At 48.0% G+C, this 26,062-nt stretch overlaps 1 protein-coding gene and 1 long non-coding RNA gene across 5 annotated transcripts in view; one reads left to right on the top strand and one right to left on the bottom strand.

Moving 5' to 3' along the window:
• The window catches only part of LOC135900480 (uncharacterized), an 88,608-nt gene that overhangs the window by 8,224 nt on the left and 54,322 nt on the right, over positions 1–26,062 (top strand). For 3 of the 4 annotated variants that reach the window (XM_065429965.1, XM_065429964.1, XM_065429967.2), the window contains exons 4-6: positions 744–848; positions 2,542–2,589; positions 4,359–4,412. In XM_065429965.1, the coding sequence (XP_065286037.1) occupies positions 744–848; positions 2,542–2,589; positions 4,359–4,412 (207 nt within the window). The remainder of the gene's footprint in view (positions 1–743; positions 849–2,541; positions 2,590–4,358; positions 4,413–26,062) is intronic. The other variant, XM_070538368.1, reaches the window with a different exon arrangement.
• Positions 1–26,062, bottom strand: part of LOC135900482 (uncharacterized) — a 54,167-nt gene that overhangs the window by 17,478 nt on the left and 10,627 nt on the right. The window lies entirely within an intron of this gene.

The following is a 26,062-nucleotide window of genomic DNA, read 5'->3' as shown; positions in this document are numbered from 1 at the left end:
ATGATGATTACTTCATATTACATTGCTTAAACCTAATTCAGATTACGAATACATAGATTTCACCCAATAACATTCTCACCAACTGGGTAATTGCAACAGGTCATTGCAATACTTGCAGCACATTGCGTCATCCTCGATACAGTGAGCCGCGGTGTGCGCAACACGGCCACTTAATCGATCATTCGTTGCATGAGAGTGAGGTGAGCGACTGGAAATGATGCTTACGCATTATCTGACAAGCACATCAATGGAGTTTCTGCAGTAATTTCTTTCTGGCATTCTGTGGGGACGTGCCTTTCAAGGAAACAAGCTGGCACTACTTTCGAGCTTTACTTAAGCCAACTACCGCTAAAAGTCTATTGGGAGATTCGGGGCACGACAAGGTAAGAAGATTCAGGCTACCACTCTGAAACGCCCATGTACAATTAGAGCACGGCAGATTTAGAATGAGGATTGTTGATGGCTGACCTCCTGAAGCGAAAAAGTTTGTGTCCGCATAGAGCGATACAGCTTTACGTTGTCTGAAGTGGGGATATCCCAGAACCTTTGCAAGAACTCCTCTATATTCTCGGAATTCAAGGCCGTGACCAAGGCGTATGCCACTAACCACGTTTTGAAAAGAAAAGCCACCGTTTACCTTTTTCGGCAGTCCAGATGTAATGTTCAAGTGCTGAACTCAACTTGCTAGACTGTTCACTGTGAACAAATGATGTCAGTGACGTCATCTCACCTCTTCTGCGTAGGCGGATGTGCTGAGAATGCTCAGCGTCTTCCTTATTTGGAACACAGGGTCGACCCTGTTTTGCTACGTGGGACACATAGCTGCTTCCAAGTTCTCGTCGAAATACGTAAGTCACTCCAGTCGGCCTAGCTTGTATGGCGCTTTGTTTAGTTACCTAGAACACGCAGCTTCATTATATGAAAGTGTATAGTACAGTATGGTCCGCTGGTAAAAGAAACATGTGAACACAGAGTACGTGCGAATCGTTCCCTACGGGAAGGGTGAGATCACCCGGCTCAGATGACTTGTGGTTGGAGGCAACTTTCTACATTTCTGCGCAATGCATTCACACAACTGCAGCGAGCACTTGCCGCAGCAGTGTCAGCAAAGTATGAGCAGTAAAATGACGTGGACCACACTGTATTTCTTGGTGTTCTTTTTGATGCGTAACTGTGCGTTGGCTCTCAATTTCTACGAGATTTCAGGTTGAATTTGACGACACTTTTTTCAGTCATGGCAATTTAGAATGTTGCCTTTGAATTATTCATTTCACCTGTAGACTTAAGAGTTTACATTCCAAGGCAACAATGTGACTTCCAGGAACGACGCACGGATAGCCTCCCGAATAATTTGATCACTCGTTCGACGGGAACTTATATCTTGAAATCCTAGCTTCCTATGTGGCATATGCTTGTACGGCCACCTACGCTAATACGCCCAGCATCAGGACCGGTTAGGATTTTCTTACGAACAATCCTAGCGTAAGAGCTTTTTGTGAATCCGTGTTCTGTCTTAAGCTTTCTAAAGTTGAAACATCAATTATCAAGTTCCTCGATAACCACGTTTTAGATCTTTAATTAAAGTACACTTTTTTCACATGGGGCGTTTCTAGATTAAGCTATCGCAATTCTTGGATGGCATTCTTTGACGCATGTTCACATCATATTAGTAAAATTGCAGATCTAAGCATAAACATTTTCGCGAGATGAACTAGCCGCGCGTGAGGTCGACTGTTGTCGAAAAATAATTTTGACATTTATGAATGGCTCTGGCAGTAAATATTTTGTGTGTAGGAGTACCAATGACATATGTCACTTAAGCAGAGGAAAGGTATTGAACATAGCTTCATATTTCGCCATAAGGGCATGTTTAATAACTCGGACTGGAGTGCGCTCCTCGGTGCACGTGGTTTCCGTACCTCGATAAGCGAGGAAGCTTTCCGATGCTTTCTTCGTGCTGGTACTGCATACTGTTTAGCGTACTGTACTAGCACACAGACAGTGGTGCTCACTCACGGAAGGAGTACTTTGTTGAAAAAGATTGAATTTGCGGGATGTATGTATGTTTCAAAGAAGCAAAACTGATGGCGATAGAGTGATATAGTGAATCTTACTGAGGAGAATATAGAGTCTGCATAGTTTTGCGTCAAGTAATGCGGCAGTGACATCTGTTCATGAAACTATTCACTGTAATGAGCCAGCGCACGTAATAAAAAATAATGAGAGGCCGAGGCTGTCTCCTTCAGCTAATTCAGCTAAGGAGAGGAATCGTCCGATTCCTCCCTCAATCAGGTATTTCTTTTCTCCCTGTCGATACCTGTTTAACGATCAACGTAAAAGAGTCGTGGACGTTAGTTTTTGTGTCATCTAAGGAATATTGTGTTTCATGGACTGAAGAGTGGTATTAAGGTCGCCATGTGCAACGTGGTGACGCTGCCGGCATTTAAACCTGGATGTGCCTATTTATGTGTATGTCTGCAGCACGATAAGAATACATGTGTTTTAGCGTTTGTATATGCTCGCTATTTGTGGTCTTTGCAGGAACGCATTGAAAAGCTGGACGCGGATATCGATGAAGATTCTTATCGCGTAAGTACATGTTTGAGTATACTTCAAGCACGCACGCAACGATGGACGCACAAGTACACACGCGTGCACCTGCAAACCTGCAAACCCCTATTGTAGATGGCGCCCTTCTGTCTTGATTTAGTTGGCTTCTCTTTAAAAAGCAATGCCGTAAGTTTGTCTGCAGCAAACTGTATCTTGCTTCCGATACTGCAAAAAAAAGTGCACCGTTTGGGGCTCATCTTGTCCCCTAATAACAATCACCTATCTTGTATGCCATTCGTTACCTGCCATTAGGCAGGTAACGAATGACATGTGCGATTAAGCGCGACATAGCGTTCCTGACAAAAAAGTAGTGAGTGCAGAGTGTTTAAAACATTCATGTAAGATACATGAACGTTGTTGTTTGGGAACAATATAAATTGTAGAAGGTGCAACATTTTGACGACAAGGGCTTCTTAGCCGACGTCAGACGGATTTGGCGTATCTGGAATCTGGGTATCATGTAACCACTTCAAGAAACAAAGCGTTGGTTGGTTGGACTTGTAGATATCCTATGAACATGCCGATAGTGTGAACTAATCGGTCGTCATGCTGAGAATGCGCAGCAACAGTAGACAAGTACGGATATAATGAAAGACGTATGTGAGCAGTAGTAAACGAGGTGTAGTGCGAGTTCCAAGTCACTGTCGCCCTCTGCGGCGCAGCCGCCAAGTGTCGTCTAACTTTAATTCAGCGCTCTCCACCAGATGGCATAGAGCGCCATAGTTGAACGAACAGTGAACAAACAGGGAACAGTGAACAGACGGTATCAATACACGGCCAGTGAATACCTCGAGTAAAAGAACATGGATACCTTGTTGTATGGATAAGCGAGTGCGATAGACATAGGGAAACATAGGGAAAAAGATAACAGCAAAGGAGAAGAGAAATGCGGCGATAACGAAACACAGAATACTACGAAGATACTATAGGTACAAGGTGCTGTAGGGTATGTAGAAAGGTGTAATGGGTCCAGGACTTACTTTTGGAAGTGCAGTTGTTTGCTTTAAATCAGGGGTACAATCAGGACTCGATGGGAACCAAATGTCAGTGGGACGCCTCGCATTGGCACTCAAGGGAAGACTACAGATGAAGCTATGCAGGGTGTTCGTGCAGGCATCGAGTGCGTGTAAACAAAGGTATAAGTGCGGCTAAGAAAAACAGTTGCTGTCCGGCTGAAGACAAGTTCTGTTGTCTCGAAACGTTGGTTGCAGCGACACTCCATGCTCTAGCACTGTTAGTCACTTCAAGCCTACGCCATTCTGTGAACTTAGGTCTTGTGTGTGTGGATGTGGAGCGCGAAGTCTGCGCTGTGAAGCCGCCAACTCAGCAACAGCCTGAGCGACTTATTTCACACTAAGCGTTGATGTTAATGTTACGTTGTAATGTCGCATTTAAAAAAAGATAAGCAAGTGATTGATCCTACTTCTTCATTGGTTTCATTCTCTTTTGGGTGATGCAATTATTACTATCAAAAATTCTTTCTTGTCATCCACCACATAGCGAGGGTCTCCACTCCGACAGCTTCGATGCCTTCGGGTAGCAAACGAGGGTTTATTTGCCGGTGTCAGTCTCTGAAGTCGGCGTAGTATACGATGCCTTCAGTAGAAATGATGTTCTACACAAGAGTCCTAACCCTATGCTTCGATCCAGCGTTCATATTTGCTAGTCCATTGCTTCGAATGCAGTGGACTGGTCTTCTTTATGGTTGCTTTGAACTTCTACCTAAAATGTTTTGTTATTTCTTTCAGATAGCGTCGTTTATTCATGACATCATTATGTACACAGTGATTGCATTGGTAAAGGTGAGACTTTCAGAACCTCTTAAATATTACTCCAGAGGTCCCAGTAACCTCAACATTAAGTGCGGCCGCACAAAGAGTTGTATAGAAATTTGTATGCGCTTTCTCATGCGCCGAGCACGACAGATTGAAGCAGTGGCAAAACCACGTACAAAATCGTGCTCCGTGTTATAGCCGGCTTGCTGCGCATATCGATCGTCATATCCTTAAACATACTAGGCCTGAGCGAGCTTACTGGAACGCAATAATTCCCATGGTGAAGGTGATCCAGGCGAAGCTTCCTTAAACCCAATAATTGCCATGGTGAAGGCCATCCAGGCGTAGCTTACTTAAACGCAATAATTGTCACGGTGAAGACCATCCAGACGTTGGCTAAGCTCACCGTTGCACTTAGTAGACGTGGCGTCCATTTTATTTGTTTATATCTAGATTCCCCACATCATCTGCATAAATGTCAGTTTTACCGCGACAGCGTTAAGGAGCTCGTGTCCAGAAAAGCCGGTGTCCTCGGCGTCGGTGGCGTTGGCAGTGAGCGAAAAGTGGTGGAAGGCAGTTTCTAAAAAAACAACTTGCAAGATGGGCTGGGTTGGAATCGAACCAGGGTCTCCGGAGTGTGAGGTGGAGACGCTACCACTCAGCCATGAGTTCGATGGTCGAAAGCGGGACAAAAGCGCGTCAGGTGAATGCAGTGTTGCCTTACAAACTTGTAGAAAATTATGCTGCGGTGTATATTGGTAATCATGAGCATGTAAATTACAGAAGTCGCAGTTAAACGAGTAGCGAAGTACGTTTTCGCAACATTTCTCCTGCGCTTGGCGCACACGAAGAGCCATCTTGTGGCAAACACAGAAGACACCCTCCTCGCAATGTACGGCGCTGCTGCGACAAGTGGCACGCCACTCACCTGCGTGTCCGCCGCGTTTTGTTTGAGCGCATTGGGGCCATGCGGGGACCGGTGCGAGGATGCCCCAATACCCTTGCGTTTAATAAGTTTTCTCGCTCTCTACCCTTCTAAATTCCAGCGTGCGTCACTCGAACCCTTGTGTTTAGGCGACACGGCTCCTCTATCCGCTCACAGCGCGATTCCTAAGTGCAGCGTCCGATGCGGGACGGCTCTGACGTCATCGCTGCGCCGTGACGCGTCTGGTGGGAAAGCATCCTCTGCAATGTGTGCCGTGCGGCTGGTGAGGAGTCATGCGTCTGCGTAGTGCTCCCAAGCGAGACAGAGGACGATCCCATCGAGGCGCCAGCCCCATGATCGCGTCCACCTTCATAACGTGTCGCGGCCGGGCTGTCCGTGCCGATCACGACGTTTGGCTCGCGCAGATCCTTTCTCCCCCTGAGACACCGAGTTCTTTGGTTCGTTCCGCTTGCTCAGGCGCACGTTTCGTCTTTGTGTGACTCAAGAGATCCCAGCGAATGAGTGGGCGGTGCGAACGGGGTGCGATAACGCTATCGCGTTCCACTCTTGAAGGCGAAGCTTAAGCGTCCTCCATGTTTTTCATTGGCGGAACCGTACGTCTGCGTCATGATTAAATCGTGAGACGTGATAGGTAGTGGTGATCCCTGGAAGAGGACAAAAGCGAAAGTAACCTCGCAAATTAATTTTTGTTTTCCTGTGCGTTCTAAAAACGAAAGAACAGTGTGGAAAATTTAAGGATATTTACATGGCGAATATCATTGTCAAAATTGTTAAAGAGAAAAGAAAATAAAAAATTCAACCCAGTCGTATGTTCTTTCACTATACCTGTTTCTTCTTTGCCATCATATAGTGATAAAACACGTTGTTACACTACTTGCTGCACAAGTAATTACCCGATCTGTGGCGCAGGACAAAACGAGGACGAGGACTTCAGTTGTGCCTCGTCTCTTGCTGCGATAAAATTCGGGTAATTACTCATGCACCGCTTGTTGACAGATATAGCATTAGGGTACATAGCCCGATAAGGGAGTAGCACTCTGCGTTTTTTTTATTTGGTGCAACCAGCGTGTTCTATAACGAGTCACTGTTTGAGTACTTCAGAGATAAAAATTTTCATTATTGCTTTTTTTATATTAGGCGGCTGCCAACATACGGTACAAAGCCTCCATTCCTCGAAAGCGCCACATATACCTAAATACATCACCTTTTATGCAACCCGTTCAATACAAGCGCCAAGTACAGCGTGGCTTCGAAAAGAAAAAGGAGATGTCCTCCTGAGCAAAAGAGGTGGTGGTGGTCATGTGGCATCACATGGAACGTAGGAACACAACATTAAGTCCTGGCGCCGTGGTTAAAGCCCATTCAATTATCGTGGGTGCTATTCTTTTTTATTGGCAAATTCTGTCATATCGTCAAATTTTGTGTTGGTGACATTTTGAGGCAATCAGAGCTGACTAGATGGCAGATTCAACACTATGGCTATATTTTACTGGAATTGAACCGTGTGTCGTCCGTTTAGCAAAATAATGGGAGTACCGGGGATGCTTTGCGATGACGCCATTGGGCGCGCGCTACGATCGAATGGTGTGCCTAGCCCATGACTTTTTAATATGTTCTGCAAAACTTTCTGGCATTTGGAAAATAAAACGCCCTTAAACACCATTGAGTTTATTATAATTTGCAAAAAATAAGCAATACAAACTGTTAGGATACATCAGTAACGACATTTAAGCCGGCATGTTTCCAATTATAGATCATGTAGTGTCCCTGATCGTCGGCTCAGCGTTTTGGTTGCAGAAAACAACCAAACACTCGTATGCTTGTTCTATTCGGTAAGCACGCGTATGTTTTTGTTGTGAAATTATTTCGAGACACACGAGGATGAGAAGCTCGGAAGGAGCACGTAAAGCCCTGCGCCTGGCGGGTCGCATTGGATTACTTTCATGTTGCATCAGCCACAAAAGTGTTTGCCAGATTTCATTTAAGAAGAGAAATAATGCTCTGTGGCAAATGCAGCCACCGTCGTTTGGACATTTCGTTCCACAAAAAGGTGTAAAAGGGCAATAATACAGTCGGTATTCCCATTGTGCCCGATCTAGAAAAGCCTGGAGCTTTTCTAAATGCGAAAAAAAAAACGCTTTTACAATCTCGGCGCTTGCCGTGCACATGAAAAAAAAATGTGCAAGCGATCGGCGAGTGCCGGACGGACATGCATGACTTCCGCGACAACCATAAGTACCATTCCAGGAGGCCCTATGTTCCACCATTGGAGTTCCGCTGGAGAGCAATGACTTCAGGCTGCAGAGGCAGATGACCGTGCAGTAGACCGGAATGCTCCAGACTGTCATCGCAAAAAGAGACATTTTCGACTCCGGACGACGCACTGCCCCATTCCAGTACACCATACTATGGCGGAACTTGACAATGCCCAGAATACCCCCGAATGTTGCGGGAATGTTCCAAATTGGCCCTTCCGATTGTTCGCTCCTGTTGGAAGCGTAGGGGCTCGCGCTTTTCCCCGCGTTTGGTGTGTTGCGACACCACGTACCCGAGCACACGAGGTTTGGACCCTCCCGCGTGTAGACGTGCGCGGCTTAGCCGTGTCTGGGGAAAGGGGGATCCTGGAGGTTGAGCTGATGCTGGGTGTTTGGACCTTTAAGGCCCCCCGGCGGAGGCAACACACCTCTTACGCCTCGGCTTCACATAGACGGCACCTCCAGGCTGACCCACCTGGGGGAAATCGGCAGTCGCCTTTTCCTGTCTCTCTCTTCGCACATCTTCGTCTGTCCCTCTCCCTTTTAGTCTTTCCTGTCTTCTTTTTCTTCTGATAACTTCCAACATTTCTGGCGGCGAGGGTTAACCTGGTATGGTATGACCTACCTTGGTTATAACATATGTGGTTATAGCGATGACGTACAGTTGTCATGGCAGGGCTTGTATCATCACATACCTTGCCTTGTCCCCTTGTTGGGCTCGGTGGTGGGTGACTGGCATCGTCGCTCAATACTCAACATATTTCATGGGAACTTCCAACCCTTTTTCAACCGATCGTCCCTCTAAAAGGGGGCGCACCGATGCAACATTTCAGTTTTCTCTCAAACCCAGTCAGACTTTCCCGAAATTTCACGTTGTACACAGTGAAAAACCTGACAAGAAGGCAAGAACGATTTCACCATTCATTGTGGCGAACTATCTCACAGAGACCATTGGAGGCGGCTATAAAATCACCAAGCTGGCCAGTGGCGACTTGTTACTCGAATTGAAAGACAAAGCACAACACGACAAGCTAACGAACCTTGTACAACTTGGAGACATCCCCGTCAGTGTAACAGCATACCGAACCATGAATACGGCCAAAGGCGTAATTTCTGACATTGACTTGATGCATTTGACCGAAGAACTCCTGGAAAGATGGAAGGATGAAAATGTAATAAACGTACAAAGAATAAAGATCAGACGGGACAATAAGGAGCTGCCAACTAAACACCTGATAGTTACCTTTGGCTCTAGCACGTTACCAGAGACAATAGAAACTGGATATATGAAAATCCGAGTACGACCGTACATCCCCAACCCGCGACGCTGTTTTAAATGCCAGAGGTTTGGCCACGCTTCAAAGCTGCCAAGGGCGGCTAACATGTGCAAAATGCGGCAACAATGACCATTCTGCAGATGACTGTAAGGCTGAGCCCCGTTGTAGCAATTGCAACGGTGGCCACCCTGCATATTCTCGATCATGCGCGGTCTGGAAAAAAGAAAATGAAATAATTACGATAATGGTAAAAGAAAACATAACTTTCAGAGAAGCACGACAACGCATCTCACCAACATTTGCACATAGCACATCTTTCGCCGAAGTGGTACGTCGGGGGCAGTATCACAACGGCACTTGGCGGACGCCAGCGCCACGCATAGCGAGCGTGTGGCAACGCCACCGGCCCCCACGGTGGCAGCAGCGAAGGCTGCCCTACCCCTCCCGAATTTGACCCCAGCGGAGGCCCCTGCTAGTGCTGGCACCAGTCAGCACAGCTCAGAGGTCAACACAAGCCCAACAACCACCAGCACGGGGAGCTCCAAGGCCTTGTCTTCCGAGACAAGGCCTCCACGGAAAACACACCGCTCGCAAGAGCACGTGTCCAGTGCCTCTCAAGAGGCTATGGACACAACACCCAGTCAGAAGGCGCAGTGGGCGCCTAAGGAGCGGCTCGATTTTCTCGACCGCTCCAGGAAAGACAAAATTCCAATTACAGGACCTCAAAAGGGCACTGTAAGCTAAACGATGTACATTCTCTTCGACACATAGCACAAAATTAATTTTAATATAGATACACTAATTATTCAGTGGAATATCAGAGGCCTGCTTTGCAACCTCGATGATGTCCAAGAAATCCTTAATGAACTAACTCCAAAAGTGCTGTGTGTCCAAGAGACTCACTTGAAATCTAAACATAAACACTTCCTTCGTCACTATGTTATTTTTCGGAAGGACCGCGATGATGCTCTCGCATCATCAGGCGGTGTAGCCGTCATAGCTGACAAATCTATAGCCTGTCAACACTTGCAGCTACAAACGCCCCTTGAGGCAGTGGCCATTCGAGCTGTACTTTTAAATAAACTGATAACCATCTGTTCCCTGTATATACCGCCGCATTTTCAGCTTCACAAACAAGAATTCCAAACAATAATAGATCAGTTGCCTGAGCCATATCTTGTGCTTGGAGATTTAAACGCGCACAGCAACCTGTGGGGCGACTCGCGCTGTGACGCGAGAGGTCGCTTGATTGAAGAGTTCCCTTTTTTCTTCGGGTGCATGCCTTTTGAATGAGAAGGAGCCCACGTATTATAACATAACAAACAAAAAAATGGCTGTAGCTTAGCTAAGGTTATTCCCAGGATGCGAAGCATACTAGCCTTTATTTTAGTTGTTGAACCACTGTTTAGCCTGGTGAACTGCTGTTGCTTGGCTATATTTGGTTCGGCTAGACGAAGAAACAACTCATGCGTTACTCTGCTTCGCCTTCAAGAGTGGAACGCGACAGCGTTCCCGTCGACCCGCCAAGGGGTGCAAGACAATGGGCTACGGCGCAGCGACTACGCGCCCCGCATTGGACGCGGTGAGCGTCGAGCAACGCAGCGTTCGGCGCGGCAACGAAATGTGCGCCTGAGCAAGCGACGCACGCCTGAGCCTTAGAAACAGCTCGTTTCTAAGGCAACACCGCATTCACTAGAGACGCTTTTGTACCGCTTTGAAGCATCGTACTCGTGGCTCAGTGGTAGCGTCTCCGTCTCACACTCCGGAGACCCTGGTTCGATTCCCACCCAGCCCATCTTGCAAGAGTTGAGCCCGGCTTGCAGCTGTTGTGACGTCAGTGCCCTAGCGGGAGGAGCGGGAGTTAGGCCGCAGTACCACCTGTGCGACCGCAGGCGAGCGCACGAGCTGAGACCCGGCTATGTAGCTACGCGGCCGCAAGCGAGCGCACGAGTTGAGCCTCCGCTTTTGCCGCTGTTATGACGTCATATGGTAGCTACGCGGCCGCGCGCGGCGCAGCAAGGAAGAGCGTGGTTGTGCGGCTAGTATGCTTCGCATAGCATACTCCTCAATAGATCTTAGCATTGCATCCCCTACCCTTCTACCTTACTTTAAATGGAAAGTTATTAAAAACCCATACGGGAGTGATCATTTCCCTGTATTTCTAAGCACACCAATGGCTCATGAATGCCTTCCACAATTACCTCGCTGGAGAACTGACTCAGCTGACTGGGAAAAATTCAAAAAGCTTGCTTCTTTATCCTGGGACGACATGTGTGCTTTAAGCATAGACGCTGCGGTTAAATATTTTACGGGTTTTCTCCTTGACACCTCCTCCAAATGTATCCCTGTAACAAGTGGATTGTCCACAAAACGCCGTCTTCCGTGGTGGAACGATGACTGTCGAATAGCACGTAAAAAGCAGAACAAGGCATGGGCTTTACTTCGGGATTCTCCGACGGCAGAAAAACTAGTCAATTTCAAACAGGTCAAATCCCAGGGTCGGAGAACACGACGACAAGCTAGAAGAGAGAGTTGGAGAAAGTATATATCGGGCACTAACACTTATACTGATGAAACAAAGGTTTGGAATAGAGTGAAGAGAATAAATGGTCGACAGCCTTACTCGCTGCCTCTGGTAAATACTCAAGGCGACAGCATGGACGATCAGGCGAACTTTCTTGGCGCACATTTCGAACACATATCCAGCTCGTCGCACTACTCTGAAACATTCCAAAGATACAAAAGGCAAATAGAAAGACAACCATTAGAACGGAAAAGCACAAAATGCGAGGCATTCAATAGACGTTTTTCCATGGTGGAACTTCAGGCAGCACTAAATAGCTGCAACAAATCTGCCCCAGGTTCTGACCGCATCCTATATGAAATGCTAAAACACCTGCCGTCTGAATCACAAATAACCCTTCTTTGTCTCTACAATTCTATATGGTCTTCCGGCCACATTCCCTCTGCTTGGAAAGAGGCCATCATAATTCCTATTTTGAAACAAGGTAAGGACCCTTCTTTGGCAAATAGTTATAGGTCTATAGCATTGACGAGCTGCTTATGCAAAGTTTTTGAAAAGATGGTAACCAGTCGCCTGGTCCACTATCTAGAAATAAACAAGAAATTAGACCCATATCAATGTGGTTTCAGAGAAGGCAGATCGACGACAGATCAGCTTGTGCGCATGGAAATGTACATGAGGGATGCCTTTGTCCACAAACAGCTTGTATTATCAGTATTTCTTGAGATGGAGAAGGCGTATGATACTACGTGGCGCTTCGGGATCCTTCGTGATCTTTCTGCAATGGGTATTCGCGGCAACTTGCTGAGAATAACTGAAAGCTATCTCTCTGACAGGACATTTCGTGTTAGAGTTGACAACGTGCCATCTCTACCATTCCTACAGGAGACAGGTGTACCGCAGGGTGGAGTACTGAGCTGTACGCTATTTATTGTTAAAATGAACTCCCTACACACCATATTACCTCGCACGCTCTTCTACTCCGTCTGTGTGGACGATGTACAGATAGGGTTCAGTTCGTGTAACCTTAGCATTTGCGAGAGACAGCTACAGCTTGGTTTGAATAGATTCTCAAAGTGGGCGGATGAGAATGGTTTTAGATTGAACCCCCCAAAAAAGCACATGTGTCCTGTTCTCAAACAAGAGAGGTGTACTGCCAAAACCAGATATTAACCTTAAGGGAGAAAGACTAACTGTCAGCCTTGAATACAAATTCTTAGGTGTTATCCTCGACACAAAACTCAACTTCATTCCCCACTTAAAATATCTTAAAGAAAAGTGCCTGAAGACCATGCGCCTCCTCAAGCTGCTTTCTCGAACAACCTGGGGCAGTGATAGGAAGTGTCTGCTTAGCTTATACAAGAGTCTCGTACAATCACGCCTCGACTACGGAGCCGTGGTGTACCACTGCGCAACTGACAGTGCGCTAAAGATTCTAGACCCAGTTCACAACCTCGGTATACGACTGGCAACAGGCGCCTTTAGAACGAGCCCTAATGAAAGTCTGTACGTCGAGTCCCATGAATGGTCCTTACATCTACGCAGGATATTCCTAAGTTTTTCATACTACACAAAGGCAAAATCAGACACCGAACATCCATGCCACTGCATCGTTAGCGACCTGCGCGCTGCCACACTTTACAGTAATCGCCCACGCATTAGAACCCCTTTGAGCCTACGCTTGGAAGCAATGGCAGAAGAAACAGACATCCACCTCCCAGACAATATCCTAATGCCTCCCACTCGCCTTCAACCGCCTTGGGAATGGCAGACCATGGAGTGCGATATCTCGTTTGTCGAAATAACAAAACATGCACCTGAGGCACGCATACGATCACACTTCGTCGAACCCCAAGCGAAGTACTGCTGCGCCGAATTTTATAGAGATGCTTCCAGATCATCTGCTGGTGTCGCGTATGCAGCTCTTGGACCATTTTTTTCCACCTCGGGTTCTCTAAATCCCAACACAAGTATTTTCACGGCTGAGGCATACGCGATACTCTCAGCTGTAAAACAAATCAGACAAAGAAATCTCAATAAGGCCATAATTTTCACAGATTCATTAAGCGTAGTAAGGGCCTTAATGAGTTTTCGAAAACATAAGAACCCTATTTTTAATAAGCTATACACCGAACTATGCTTAGCCTTAACATACAACCAAAACATAGTCCTATGTTGGGTACCTGGCCACAGGGGCATAAAAGGTAATGTAGCTGCTGACGAAAGTGCAACGTCAGTCGTCTTTAATGAAACAGATGTGAATAAACCCATAGCAGCAACAGAACTTAAGCCATTCTTACGCGACAAACTGAGGAAGCACTGGCAGGACCAATGGGATAATGCAGTAGAGAATAAGCTACACGTTATCAAACGAAAATTAGGGAACTGGATATCTGAAAGAACAGCAAGACATAAGGAAGTGCTTCCTTGTAGGTTAAGAATAGGACATACTTACGCCACTCACTCCTACCTTTTGACGGGAAGCGAACCTCCGACATATACCAAATGTGGCAAGAGGCTTACAGTTATCCATGTTCTTATCCAATGAACAGAAATAGCGGCAGAAAGAAAAAAGTACTTTCCCTCTGCTTATCTCCAACACACACCATTACACCCAGCATTCTTTCTCAGCAATGAACCCCTTTTTACTTTTTAATCAGCATTAAACTTTCTAACTGAAACGGACACCTTACAAGTGATTTGGCCAGGCTACTTGTAGCACGGCCTCCACCTGGAGGTCGTAGCTGCAACGAAACCATTTTCTAGAGCACGTGTCTCCCAGTCCTTGCTTTCAAGGCCTTGCTGAGGCACTAGTGCTAGAGATTCTGCATATTTTACTGACCATCCCTATCTCATGAAACATCTATTGTCATCGGAGAAACTATCAATCACTGTCATTTTAATGTGTATATATTCTTATTTTATGCACTTTAGAGCGAATAAATTTTAGGTCTTTTTACGTCTTCATTGCGCCACATGCATATTTTGCACTTTTTTAGTGAATATTTTAGGCCACTATACAGCCGTGTTTTATTACTCCTCGCAATTAACACTCACATATCATTGAGAAGCACCGATCATCGACTTGGCACTCTTTGGCCACATCTGGCCCTTGCGCCAATAAACACTACTAATCAATCAATCAATCACGCTTTCCGTTGTTGTCCGGTTGATTGCTGAATTGGCTCACGGCAACAGTGTGCTAGCATGACCATAGTGCCCCATCGTACGGTAATCCGATGGGGCACCAGGAGACAGCCACATCCGGTTACTGCGATGTGATTAAGGCCACGTGTACTCACTTATCTTTCCTGGCAACCGACTTTCGCAGGCTAACAAATGTTTAATGTTACCGCCCAGCGCGAAACGTGCCCTTCTGTATCGGAAGTTCCTCGAGTGTTATCGATTTGTTTATATCGGTTGCCTATGTAGTCGCCGGGACTTGTGTAATCCACTTCTGTGCACGTCGCAAATAGTGGTGTGCATTGTAGAACTTGCGCGAACGCCAGCGCTTACGCTGGAAGGTTCACTGAGTCACGTATACATAGCCGATGCGTTTGATATGGAGTACATCAGATTTTCGACAATACATCAGATTTCCGACAATCGACGAGTGTGTTCTCGGCTACCAATGTGCTGAGTGTTACCTGTTTTACTCGGCATAGGTTTAGCATCTGGCGGAGGTGGTTTTGCGTTCATGTACGGAACGCCCCGGTCAAGCCGAAACCCTAAAGGCAACGCCAACGCCGCCCCGAATCATCGAGCTAGCTGCAGGTTACAAAACCTACCCCCGGAGCAGGGACTTCTAGCTGATACGACCAGAAAGATCATGATGAAGTCGCCATTCACAATAATGGACCCAACATCGTTAGCAGCCACCGTACTTTCAAAAGCCAGGGAGCCACCTACTTTCCGTGGAGCTCCGTTAGCTGACCCCAAACCTTGCTGGAGATGTTCGGCAGAGTGTCATCCAACAACAACAGGCACTCTGAAGACGAGCTTCGACATATGTATGTTTCATTCGAAGACTCTGCGAATACATGATTCGAGAGCGGGGAGTCCTCTCTCACAATGTGGGACCGCTTTCGCAGCATCTTCTTGAAGAATTTCAGTAGCGTCGTTCGAGGAGTACAGACGGGTGGACATTCTACTGGAAACCCGGATACAGCTATCGAACGAGAACATAGGGGTCTTCACGGAAGAGATGACTCGCTTGTTCCGTTACGCTGAGCCGGACGTTTCTGAAGAGAAGAAAATTCGCTTCCTGATGCTTGGCGTGAAGCAAAACATTTACGCCGGAATGATGAGAAACGCGCCAAAGACAATTGAATAGTTTCTTTCCGAGGCCACTAACATGGAAAAGACACCGGAAATGCAGAATGTGAAATACACTCCCCATACGCTGACGATAAACTACGCCTACGCTCAAGCTCTAGGAGCAGTCGGGCGGAGAGAGCTGCAAAAGTTGCTGCCACTGACCCACCCGTACCTGACCTCGACTTCAGACATCATCCGCGAAGAGAGCAGGCAGTAAATGTGAGTGCCTGCACCACCGCAGTCTTAGCCGGACGTAATAAGCTACCTCGCTGTAGGCCGCCGTCGAGTTCTCCCTCCACGCCCACGCACGACCTTATATCGTCCACGTAGTGCGACTTAAGCGTGCGATTGTGTACGCACGCTAACGAACTCCGGTATCCCGCATTTGTGTGTTGAATTTCTATGTTTCCTTTAATACGTGTGCTTTTGTTATTCGCGTTCGTGTTCCGTGTACAGCATCGGTACGGTGCTTTATAAGCGGGGGCATAGTCACGTGTACTTATTTACCTCTCCTGGTGGCGTCGTTCACCGGCTGAGAAATCTTCAAACTTGTCGCCCAGCGCAAGACGCGCCTTTCTGTGTCGGAAGTATCGCGAATGTCATCGCAGCGTCTACATGTCGCCTAGGCTGTCGTCGAGCCTTGTTATATTGGAATGCGTGTATGATGAGAATAGTAGTGCGTGTATATTATAGAACTCACGCCAGCACCAATGATTACGCTGGAAGGCTCAATGAGCGATGTATAAATAGCCCACGCGTCTGATCTGTACCCCAGATTTTTCACGATCGACAAGTGTGCTCATCTATATCATTGGGATTTATGTAACTTGTATTGCTTGGCACGGGTTTACCAAACAAGCAGTAATTTCGTGACTTGCGTTGTGCGGCTGTGGTTGTTCACCGTCACTAATACAACGTGACAATAACCTCCTTTTTACCTCCAAAACCGCACCAGCTCTTGGCGCACGTTGATAACTCTTCGCCACTACGCGGTAACGTAGCTTAACTCTTTGCAGCGCTATAAAGGAATTGAGGTTTCTAGCGTAAATACTAAAAGAGAAACAGTAAAGAAATGAAAACGAAACAAACATTTAATTTCAGAGATGAAATTTTCGACTCTTCATTTCTGGCGTGCAATGATTGTCGGCGTTGCCAAAACTCTTGAAAAAAGAAATGCTGACAAGCCTCAGGGCACCCTCAATAATTTATTATATGTTTCTACCACCACTTTCATTCTTGCTAACGAAGAGGTACCTGTTGTGACGTCACAAAGCGGAATGCGGTCACGTGGGAGCAGGATTGTTTTCGCACTTGCTTCAGCTGACTACGTCGTCGGCTTTGCTGCTGCTCGGGGGGACGCTCCATGTAGCAAGCACAGGAGACCGCCGAGCAAGAAGTAGCGAGTGCCTTCACGTCGCGATATCCTGATTCAGCGTGGCCAACATCTGCGTCATGACATCACCGCACTGTCGCCTACTGGAAAACGAAACTATAGCCGGCTGTATAAAAGTTATAATAACAGAATAGTTAGGTCACTCTGCAGGTTGCCAGTATATTTGATAAGGTGTACTCGCGTCGGACCTTTGTTTAACGCGAAAATAAATGAGTCGAATGAGGCGCATTCCGACGGTGGAAGAACGGCAGCGGTGATTAACCGCAGCCTCCAACGCACACTTTCAGTCACCCGGAAACCTTAGGTTGAGGGCGATGAACTTCGTCATGTCACGTATAACCCTTTCAGTGCCCCCGTTTGCTCCTGCATGGTATGGTGCGGCCAATTGTTGCCCGATATTCATTTAGACAGCCTCCCGTCTCAGATGCTCGCCAACGCGGGACTGTTATCTGCAACTATGACTTCGGCATCACTTAATATCTCTCGGCTCAAGACTACAATTACGTTCTCCGCATCTTCCCTTCGCGGTCTAGGCATCACTCAATAACTATGAGGAAGGCTTCAGTGGTCCGCATTCCCACCCCGCTTTTCTTGGAGGGGGATCTGCAAAATGGAGATGAACTACAAAAAACAGTTTTTCCGAGTGTTGCATTATTACAAATGGGCTATCACGAGGTGAAAACGTTGAGTTGCGGAGTTGACAAATGCGGCGCATGCAAACGTACGCCAAATTGTTGCTCTTCATGTCCCAGTAGAAGCTTTGTTTAATTTTCAAAGATACGTTCTCCAGAAACAGTCCTCTCCTCTATAATCAGGAAAGTTATCTCGTCGAGAATACGAAAAACATTTGTTTTTTGTTCTTGCAATCTTCAATCTTTACGTATTTTGTTTTCCATTCGACCTCATAATAGGTGCGTGACTTGTTGATCAGTTTCCACTAGGTAGGTATAAACTAGATACTGCGTCAGCATCTGGTAGTTTTACACCAGTCTTGGTGGGTCTTCGAATGTGAGCTGACGTATTTCACTCGGCCATCCAGCTATCATCCTTCTGATTGGATAAGGTTGAGGATGTGGGTGAACGTTTGGTCGTGCGTGAATAACTTGAAATGCCTATCTGTCAGGTATGTGTGGAAGTAACGGAGGACCATGACAACCACTAATGCTTTTTTTTTGCCGCAGCAGCAGAATTTATTTCTGCTTTCATGAACGTATATGAATAATACTTAAGGAGTCAATATTTTCAGATGCTCATTATCGTCCCTCTGGTACAGAATCGCGGCCCCTTCGTAGTGCTAAGCATCACTATTGATTTCAAAGAGTTTCATGATGTTTAGGATAGCCAAAACTTGATCGAGTGGTGTTTTTTGACTAAGACTTGGCAGCCTTGCTCACACTCCTTGGTCCACGTAAATTGCACATTCTATTGAGTGTGTCACGTTAGGCATTTACTCTTCAGAGCGTAGTCTGAAAAATGCTCAAAAGTGTCCAGGCAGCCTTAGGAAAACAAGCTGAGTGTGCACGATATGGCTCGTTTAAGTAGGAAATGTTGTTGACCAATTCTGCCTTTATGCTCTGTCTGTTCTTTCTTTTAAATTATGGGGTTTTACGTGCCAAAATCACTTGCTGATTATGAGGCACGCCGTAGTAGAGGAGTCCGAAAATTTCGATCACCTGGGGTTCTTTCACGTGTACCTAAATTTAAGCACACGGGTGTTGCTCTCTCTGTTTATCGAACCGTCTCCCTAGGAACACAACCACGTTCTTGAACATTCACTTTTATTTATGTTTATCTTCAACTGAGCTTTACGCAATGCATCTAGCACCTGTCACAGATGTGAAATGTGGTCATCCCGTTATCATGAGTAGATAATAATTGTCTTCAATTGCGAAACTCGCTGCCGTTGACTTCTTAATTTAAGCACTGCGCATAATAGTGACGCGTAAAGTAGAATCGGATAAAGTGCTACAGCTGTTGCTGTTGAAGTTATCAAAGTTCTGTAGTTGTTTCCTGTAGGCATTGTACTAGTACTGTTTTTATGCGTTGCATATTGCAATCACTCAGTTCAGCCCTTGGGCGCGGCCGGGCAGCCACCATTGAGGGTATGAGTGTGATAGGAGGATGTGGGCCCAGGCCTCAAGCACACAGGGATGGCACAATGAACACAGAGAGGCTTTAATGACACGGGGACGGGACTAGGATAACGTACACGATAACACACACAGAGTTCCTTTCATAAATGTCTGTCGCGTAAGTATCGTCGCACTCAGCGTCAATGTCGGAAGGCGTCCGATAGCGCGTCGGTCTCACACACTCACGGCACGAAGAGGCGCAGAGATGAATCTCGAGCGGCGAGTGGCGCAGGTGTTGGAGGCCGGGGCGGGTGCCCGGCACACGACGAGCCACTCGCGCGACAGCAGGGTCGGGACGTCGGCCCGCCACAGGGTAGACCGTTCGTGAGGCTTAGCTGCACCGGAACATGCCGCTGTCGGATGCTCGCCCAGCAGTGAAGCAGGCCGGTTGAAGACCAAGGACAGCCCGGCCTGTTCTGCCAGCACACCCAGGAACACCGGCCTTGGGTAGATGACTGCTCGGCTCGTACGGAAGGCCAGCCCAGGCAGCTCAGGCAGATCGCATGGCTGCCGTCTCCGCCCAGACACCGGTCCTTCTCTTCCTCTTCGTCCGTCGCCGCCGCACAGCAATCACGCGCATTCGGCCGCGACATTCAAACAGTCCAAACTCCTATCACATTTCCCCCCAAGTTCAAGAAGTCGAGGAGGGTAGCACTACGGAGTATCACAAGTGACACTGTTCAAATTATTACTCTCATGAGAGATTAGTCCGTGTCCGTAGCTATTCTACTTAGATAGTCTGCACCAACGTTATCACATCCACGAATATACTCCACATGAAAGTCATAATCCATGAGGAGTAAACTCCAACGTAGCACGCGACTGTTCACGTGCTTCGCCGAATTGAGGTATCGCAGTGGTTGGTGGTCGGACTGCAGGAGGAACGGTTTACCATAAAGGTACACATGAAATTTCTGTACAGCCCACACTATGGCCAGGCACTCCCTCTCAATTGTGGAGTAGGCAGCTTCATGTGGCAAAAGCTTCCGGCTAGCGTAGGACACGGGATGCAAACGGCCGTCGTGTTCTTGCAAAAGAACTGCTCCGAGACTTCTCGAAGAGGCGTCTGTGCGTAGCACAAAGTGTCGGCTCAAGTCGGGAGCCTTTAATATAGGCTGCTGTGACAACAGCTCCTTTAATCGCATAAATGCGCCCCTCCTCCCCTCGGGGTTGGATCGGCAAAAACCCTGTTTCGAACAAAACCTCAGCCTGCAAAGGTGGTTCGTGTTACGTGGTTCTTCCACGGGTTCGAAAAAGTCACTGCGTCGCATTCGTGCGCGAGAGTTTCTCACAAAGCTTACAAAGCGCGTCGTCACTGACGTCTCACAAACCAGAAGATATCACCGCAAGTCTACAAGTCCTGAGCAGTTTCGCACTGTAATGGCTGAACAACAAGCAATTTAAAGTCTCTAAATGCTCTTGCCATGTTTTTGTTGCCACAAGAACGTCGTCGAAGTAATGGTAGACGCGAGGTATGTCTCCGACAACCTCCCTCATCAATCGGTTGAAGACAGCAGGTGCTGTCTTAATGCCAAAAGGCATGTACTTAAATTGGTATAGTCCAGAGTCGCATGAAAATGCAGTGGCTTCTTTGGACTCAGGGGCCATGGGTACTTGCCAGTACCCTTTTGTGAAATCAAATTTAGAAAAATAATGACTTCCAGTGAGCCTGGCAAACATCATCTCTGCTCTAGGAATGGGCTCACAGTCGGGAACTAGAATTTGATTAAGTTTTCGAAAGTCTATGCAGAGGCGCACTGTGCCGTCTTTCTTTTTGACCACCACAATGGGTGCCTGATATGCTGACTTTGATTTTTCTATTATACCTAACTTCAGCATGTCCTGGACTTCTTTTTCCACGGCATTTCTGACAGCAAATGGCATGGGGTACTGCCGGACTTGTATGGGTGCAGTAGTAGTCAATTCCAAATGACATTGCAGGACATCAGTCTTTCCAGGTAGATCGGAGAATATATCGTCGTAGGTTGTAAGGACAGCTTCAACTTGGAGTCGCTGGTCCATAGTCAGTTGGTTTGAAATCACGACGTCTTTTGATGTCTGTGTTCGGATAAGTGACGGGTAAGGCGGCGTTGTCTCTTCAAGCTCTAGCCCTGTTGCGTCATCTGTACCCACCGTTGTCGCTGTTACCTGAAGCAATTCGCTGTTGGGTCGCTCTTCGTATTTTTTTAGCATATTTATATGAAAAACCGTTGTTCTGCTCCCAAGGTCAACAGCATAGTCCAACGGACTTTTCCTTTCTACAACGTTGAAAGGTCCCTTCCACATAAGTATCAATTTATTCCTTTCACCAGGCAGGAGAACAAGTACTTTGTCTCCCGGATTGAGCTCTCGCATCTTGGCTTTCCTGTCATAATACGTTTTCTGTTGCTCTTTCGCTTTCGTGAGCTCTTGCATGGCGATGGCGCACGTACGCTCTAGCCGGTGACGCAGTTCCATGATGTATTCGTAAGAAGATTTCGTGTCGTTATCCAAACGGGGATTTGTCCACAATTCCTTTAGCACAGCCATCGGACCACGGACATACCGCCCATACAACAGTTCAAATGGCGAGTAACCGATGCTGCTCTGTGGCACTTCTCGGTACGCGAAGAGTAGCGGGCCGAGATAGCGGTCCCAACATTTAGGTCGCTCTTGGCACATCCGTCCGAGCGCGCGCTTTAGCGTGCCGTTAAATCGTTCCACTAATCCATTTGCCATGGGGTGGTACGGCGTGGTAGGCAATTGCTTAATTGACAAGAGACGACTGAACTCCTTCATCACAGCTGACATGAAATAGGATCCGCGGTCGCTGACAATCTCCCGCGGTAAGCCCACTCGGGAAAACATTTCGACGAGTCCTTCCGCAACAGTTCTCGACTCGGTAGACGGCAGGGCGACAGCGTCAGGGTATCTGGTGGCGAAGTCAACCATAGTGAGGATGTAACGGTTGCCTTTATCTGAAGTTGGGGATAAAGGACCAATAATATGGATGCCTACGCGAGCAAAGGGAGTCTCAATTACAGGCATCGTACCCAGTGGAGCGCGTCCGACTAAATGGCGCGGCACCGTTCGTTGACAGACGTCGCACGACTTAACAAACCGTTTCGTCTCCGACTGGACCCCTGGCCAGTAAAATTCAGCAACAATTCGGTCCACCGTTCTCGTCATACCCTGGTGACCGGCGAGGATCCCTTCATGAGCCAACTTCATGACCATCTCCCTGAGGTCTTTTGGCACCACTAGCTGATCTAGTACTTTTCCACCTGGCACTGTATGCTTCCTGTATAAAATGCCATCCTTTAAGTAATATTCGCTTACGCGGCCATCCGCGGTCATCCTCTTGCCGACCTTTTCGAAACATCTCCTCAGAGACCCATCGTCCCTCTGTAAAGCTTTTAATTTCTCTTGCTCTATTCCAACGACTGCGGGTTGCGGGACAGGCAGAGTAGGCAGGGACCGTATCTTCGTTTCCTTTGTCACAGCAACGAGCTCGGTACCAAATTCAGAGTCTTCTTTATGTTTCGAGGATGCGGCTGCGTTTTTAGCTGTGGACAACGTTTGGCCCTCTACGTCTGGTAGCTCTGCTTGAGCGGTGGATGACATCCTGTTGGCTGGGTAACTCATGTTGTCGCTGTTATGTTTCAGCGGAGACCATGAATTGGTCGGGTCATCAGGTGCACGGGCACCTTCAATGTTTCCCAGTACCACATCATACAGGGGATCTTGCATACATTTAACTCGTGCGACGCCGGTAAAGAACGGACTGTCTAAGTATACTATGGCTTCCGGTAAGTAGTGGATTGTACGGTCTAGCAAGAACACTGGACTTTTTGTTCCTGTCATTTTGTCCTCAGGTACCAAAGAGAGTCGCACGACCACGGTATTGCAGCCAGTGTCTCGTAAGACAGACACCGGTTGTGATTCGAGAAAGCCTCTTCTCACTGGCAGATTTCCACTGTCATATCTGGGACCTTGTCGCATTAACGTCATGTTGACTATTGGGACCGTTTCGCCACCTTGAAGCACTACGTATCCGCCACTCTCTTCTGTCGGCTTTTTGGCTTGCGATGGAGCCAGAATACACGAAGCTTGTCCTTGATTTTTCCTTCTTGAGGTTTCATCTCCTTGTCCCTTTCTGCCGGACCATCCGCGACCAGTAGCGTTCTCTTTAGTCCGGGACCAGCACTCCGAAGCTCGATGTCCCGCTTTATCACAAAGGAAGCACCGATTAGTTGCACGTGGCATCGCTGTTGGAGGTTCAGTCTTGCGAGCAGAGTCTAACACGACCTCCTTGGATAACTTTTCTCTACCTAGATTGGTCAGGTTTTGTGCCTCTATAAAACAATCGGCATTCTTTGACAACATAGCGAGGGTCTTACAGTTCCTTTCTTTCAGGAACACTCGCAGTGACGCAGAACATCTTCTCAAGAACTGTTCAGCAATCATGGTGTCCCTGAGGGAGTCGAAGGTCCTCTCAATATGGGACATTTCAAGCCAGTGGTCAAAGTAGCCCGATATTCTACCTGCATATTGTAGGCCAGTCTCATTGTCTTCGGGCCTTGCGTTTCGAAACTTTTCTCGGTATCCCTCAGCAGTGCACCGAAAGCGCTGAAGGAGAGTAGCCTTCAGCTGGTCGTAGTCTAGGGCTGCATTAGAATCAAGCCGTCCTATGACCGTCAACGCTTCTCCTGTCAGGCAGAGGCTGAGGGAGAGCGCCCATTTTGCGCGGGGCCATTCCTGACTTGTTGCCACTCGCTCAAAACGTTGCAAGTAAGCGTCTAAATCATCCCGGGCTTCGTTAAAGGGCGGGATCAACTTATGAGGACTGAATAGCTCAGGAGCCGCCCTGGTAACCGACTGTTCCGTAGTGCTGTCTCTCTGTGCGCTTTGTACGCCAGTATTTTCCTGGAGCTCGATCTTGAGCTTTAGCACTCGTTCTTCCGCTTCTAGTCGTAGACGCTCTTGTTCTGCCTGCGCTTCGACCTCTAGCGCCTGCGCTTTCGCGTCTTCCCGATGTTGGGCGCGCTGGTCGCGTTCCCTCACGATTTCTGTATCAATCCAACGCTTTAACTCCGCTCCTGTCATTTCTAGCTCTTTCCCTATGGCGTACAACCTCTCGATCTCCATCGCTCCTCCTGTGCGTTTGAATATCCTGGCAAGATCGCCAAAATTTGTGATAGGAGGATGTGGGCCCAGGCCTCAAGCACACAGGGATGGCACAATGAACACAGAGAGGCTTTAATGACACGGGGACGGGACTAGGATAACGTACACGATAACACACAGAGTTCCTTTCATAAATGTCTGTCGCGTAAGTATCGTCGCGCTCAGCGTCAATGTTGGAAGGCGTCCGATAGCGCGTCGGTCTCACACACTCACGGCACGAAGAGGCGCAGAGATGAATCTCGAGCGGCGAGCGGCGCAGGTGCTGGAGGCCGGGGCGGGCGCCCGGCACACGACGAGCCACTCGCGCGACAGCAGGGTCGGGACGTCGGCCCGCCACAGGGTAGACCGTTCGGGAGGCTTAGCTGCACCGGAACATGCCGCTGTCGGATGCTCGCCCAGCAGTGGAGCAGGCCGGTTGAAGACCAAGGACAGCCCGGCCTGTTCTGCCAGCACACCCAGGAACACCGGCCTTGGGTAGATGACTGCTCGGCTCGTACGGAAGGCCAGCCCAGGCAGCTCAGGCAGATCGCATGGCTGCCGTCTCCGCCCAGACACCGGTCCTTCTCTCTCTCTTCTTCTTCGTCCGTCGCCGCCGCACAGCAATCACGCGCATTCGGCCGCGACATTCAAACAGTCCAAACTCCTATCACAATGAGCCATTGTTCATTGCAGCGCGTCTCATATGTTGGTCTATTCTCTTTTAAGTTTGCTATGTTTGTTATTAGGTTGCTTCTATTTTTATGCGTTGCATATTGCAATCACTCAGTTCAGCCCTTGGGCGCGGCCGGGCAGCCACCATTGACCTTTAGCGCAACCACGTGACGTGACGTCACGACAGCCGGAGGAAAAGCTGGGCCCCAACTCGCGCAATATGCAACGCATTCTTGGCTTAACCAAGCTAAGCCTGGCCATTCTTTAGTTCCATGCTTATATGTGTTAATTAAACAGCCATTGGCTCTAGTGCTATATGTTATACAGCTTACTATAAGAACACAGGTTCTCAATAGGTTAACAACGCCTTTAGCATGCTCTCTCTCTCTCTGTATCTGCCGACACCGAACTATATTGGTTGCCATCCGCTCCTCTTATTTTCCGGTCCTTCAAAACTCATTCTCACTTCATACATCACAGCGCGCACCCATATGAAACGATAACAGCATCTCGTTGCCCTTGCCTCTTGTGCTGTCTACATAGGCGTGCGTGCTGTACGGCATCTACACCTTCTACGTGGAGTGCAAGCAAGCCCGCGCCATGCCCACGGTCGTGGATCGGGCCACGTTCCTGAACACAGACGGTGTAGGAAGAGCCGAAGGCCAGGAGCCCGTCATCATCGTAATCGGGCAGTTGTCGGCAACGTCGGTGGACCCCGGTACCGCCGGGAGGTCGTTGACCGCGGTCGGGGAGGTCGTCCATGTCGCCGAAGCGCACACGACTTTGCCCGGGACTTCGACGGCGTCGAAGGAGGAGGCGCCACACCATCCGGCCGAAGGGAAGCGCGAGCCGGCCGAAGAAAAACTGTGGGATTGGTCGTCCGAAGGAAGCGCATTCGGAGCCTCCAATCGTCAGTCGCAGCACTCGTTGGAACTTCCGGAAGTGGTGTTCCCCGCAATCCGTCCGCAAGGACGGGCAGCTGCGGGTCCCAGCAAGTTATGGCGTGGCGGCGCTAG

Source organism: Dermacentor albipictus, chromosome 5 (assembly GCF_038994185.2).
Source record: "Dermacentor albipictus isolate Rhodes 1998 colony chromosome 5, USDA_Dalb.pri_finalv2, whole genome shotgun sequence".
Taxonomy (NCBI): domain Eukaryota; kingdom Metazoa; phylum Arthropoda; class Arachnida; order Ixodida; family Ixodidae; genus Dermacentor; species Dermacentor albipictus.
The sequence above is the reverse complement of the archived record's forward strand: the minus strand, read 5'-3'. Positions and strand labels throughout refer to the sequence as shown.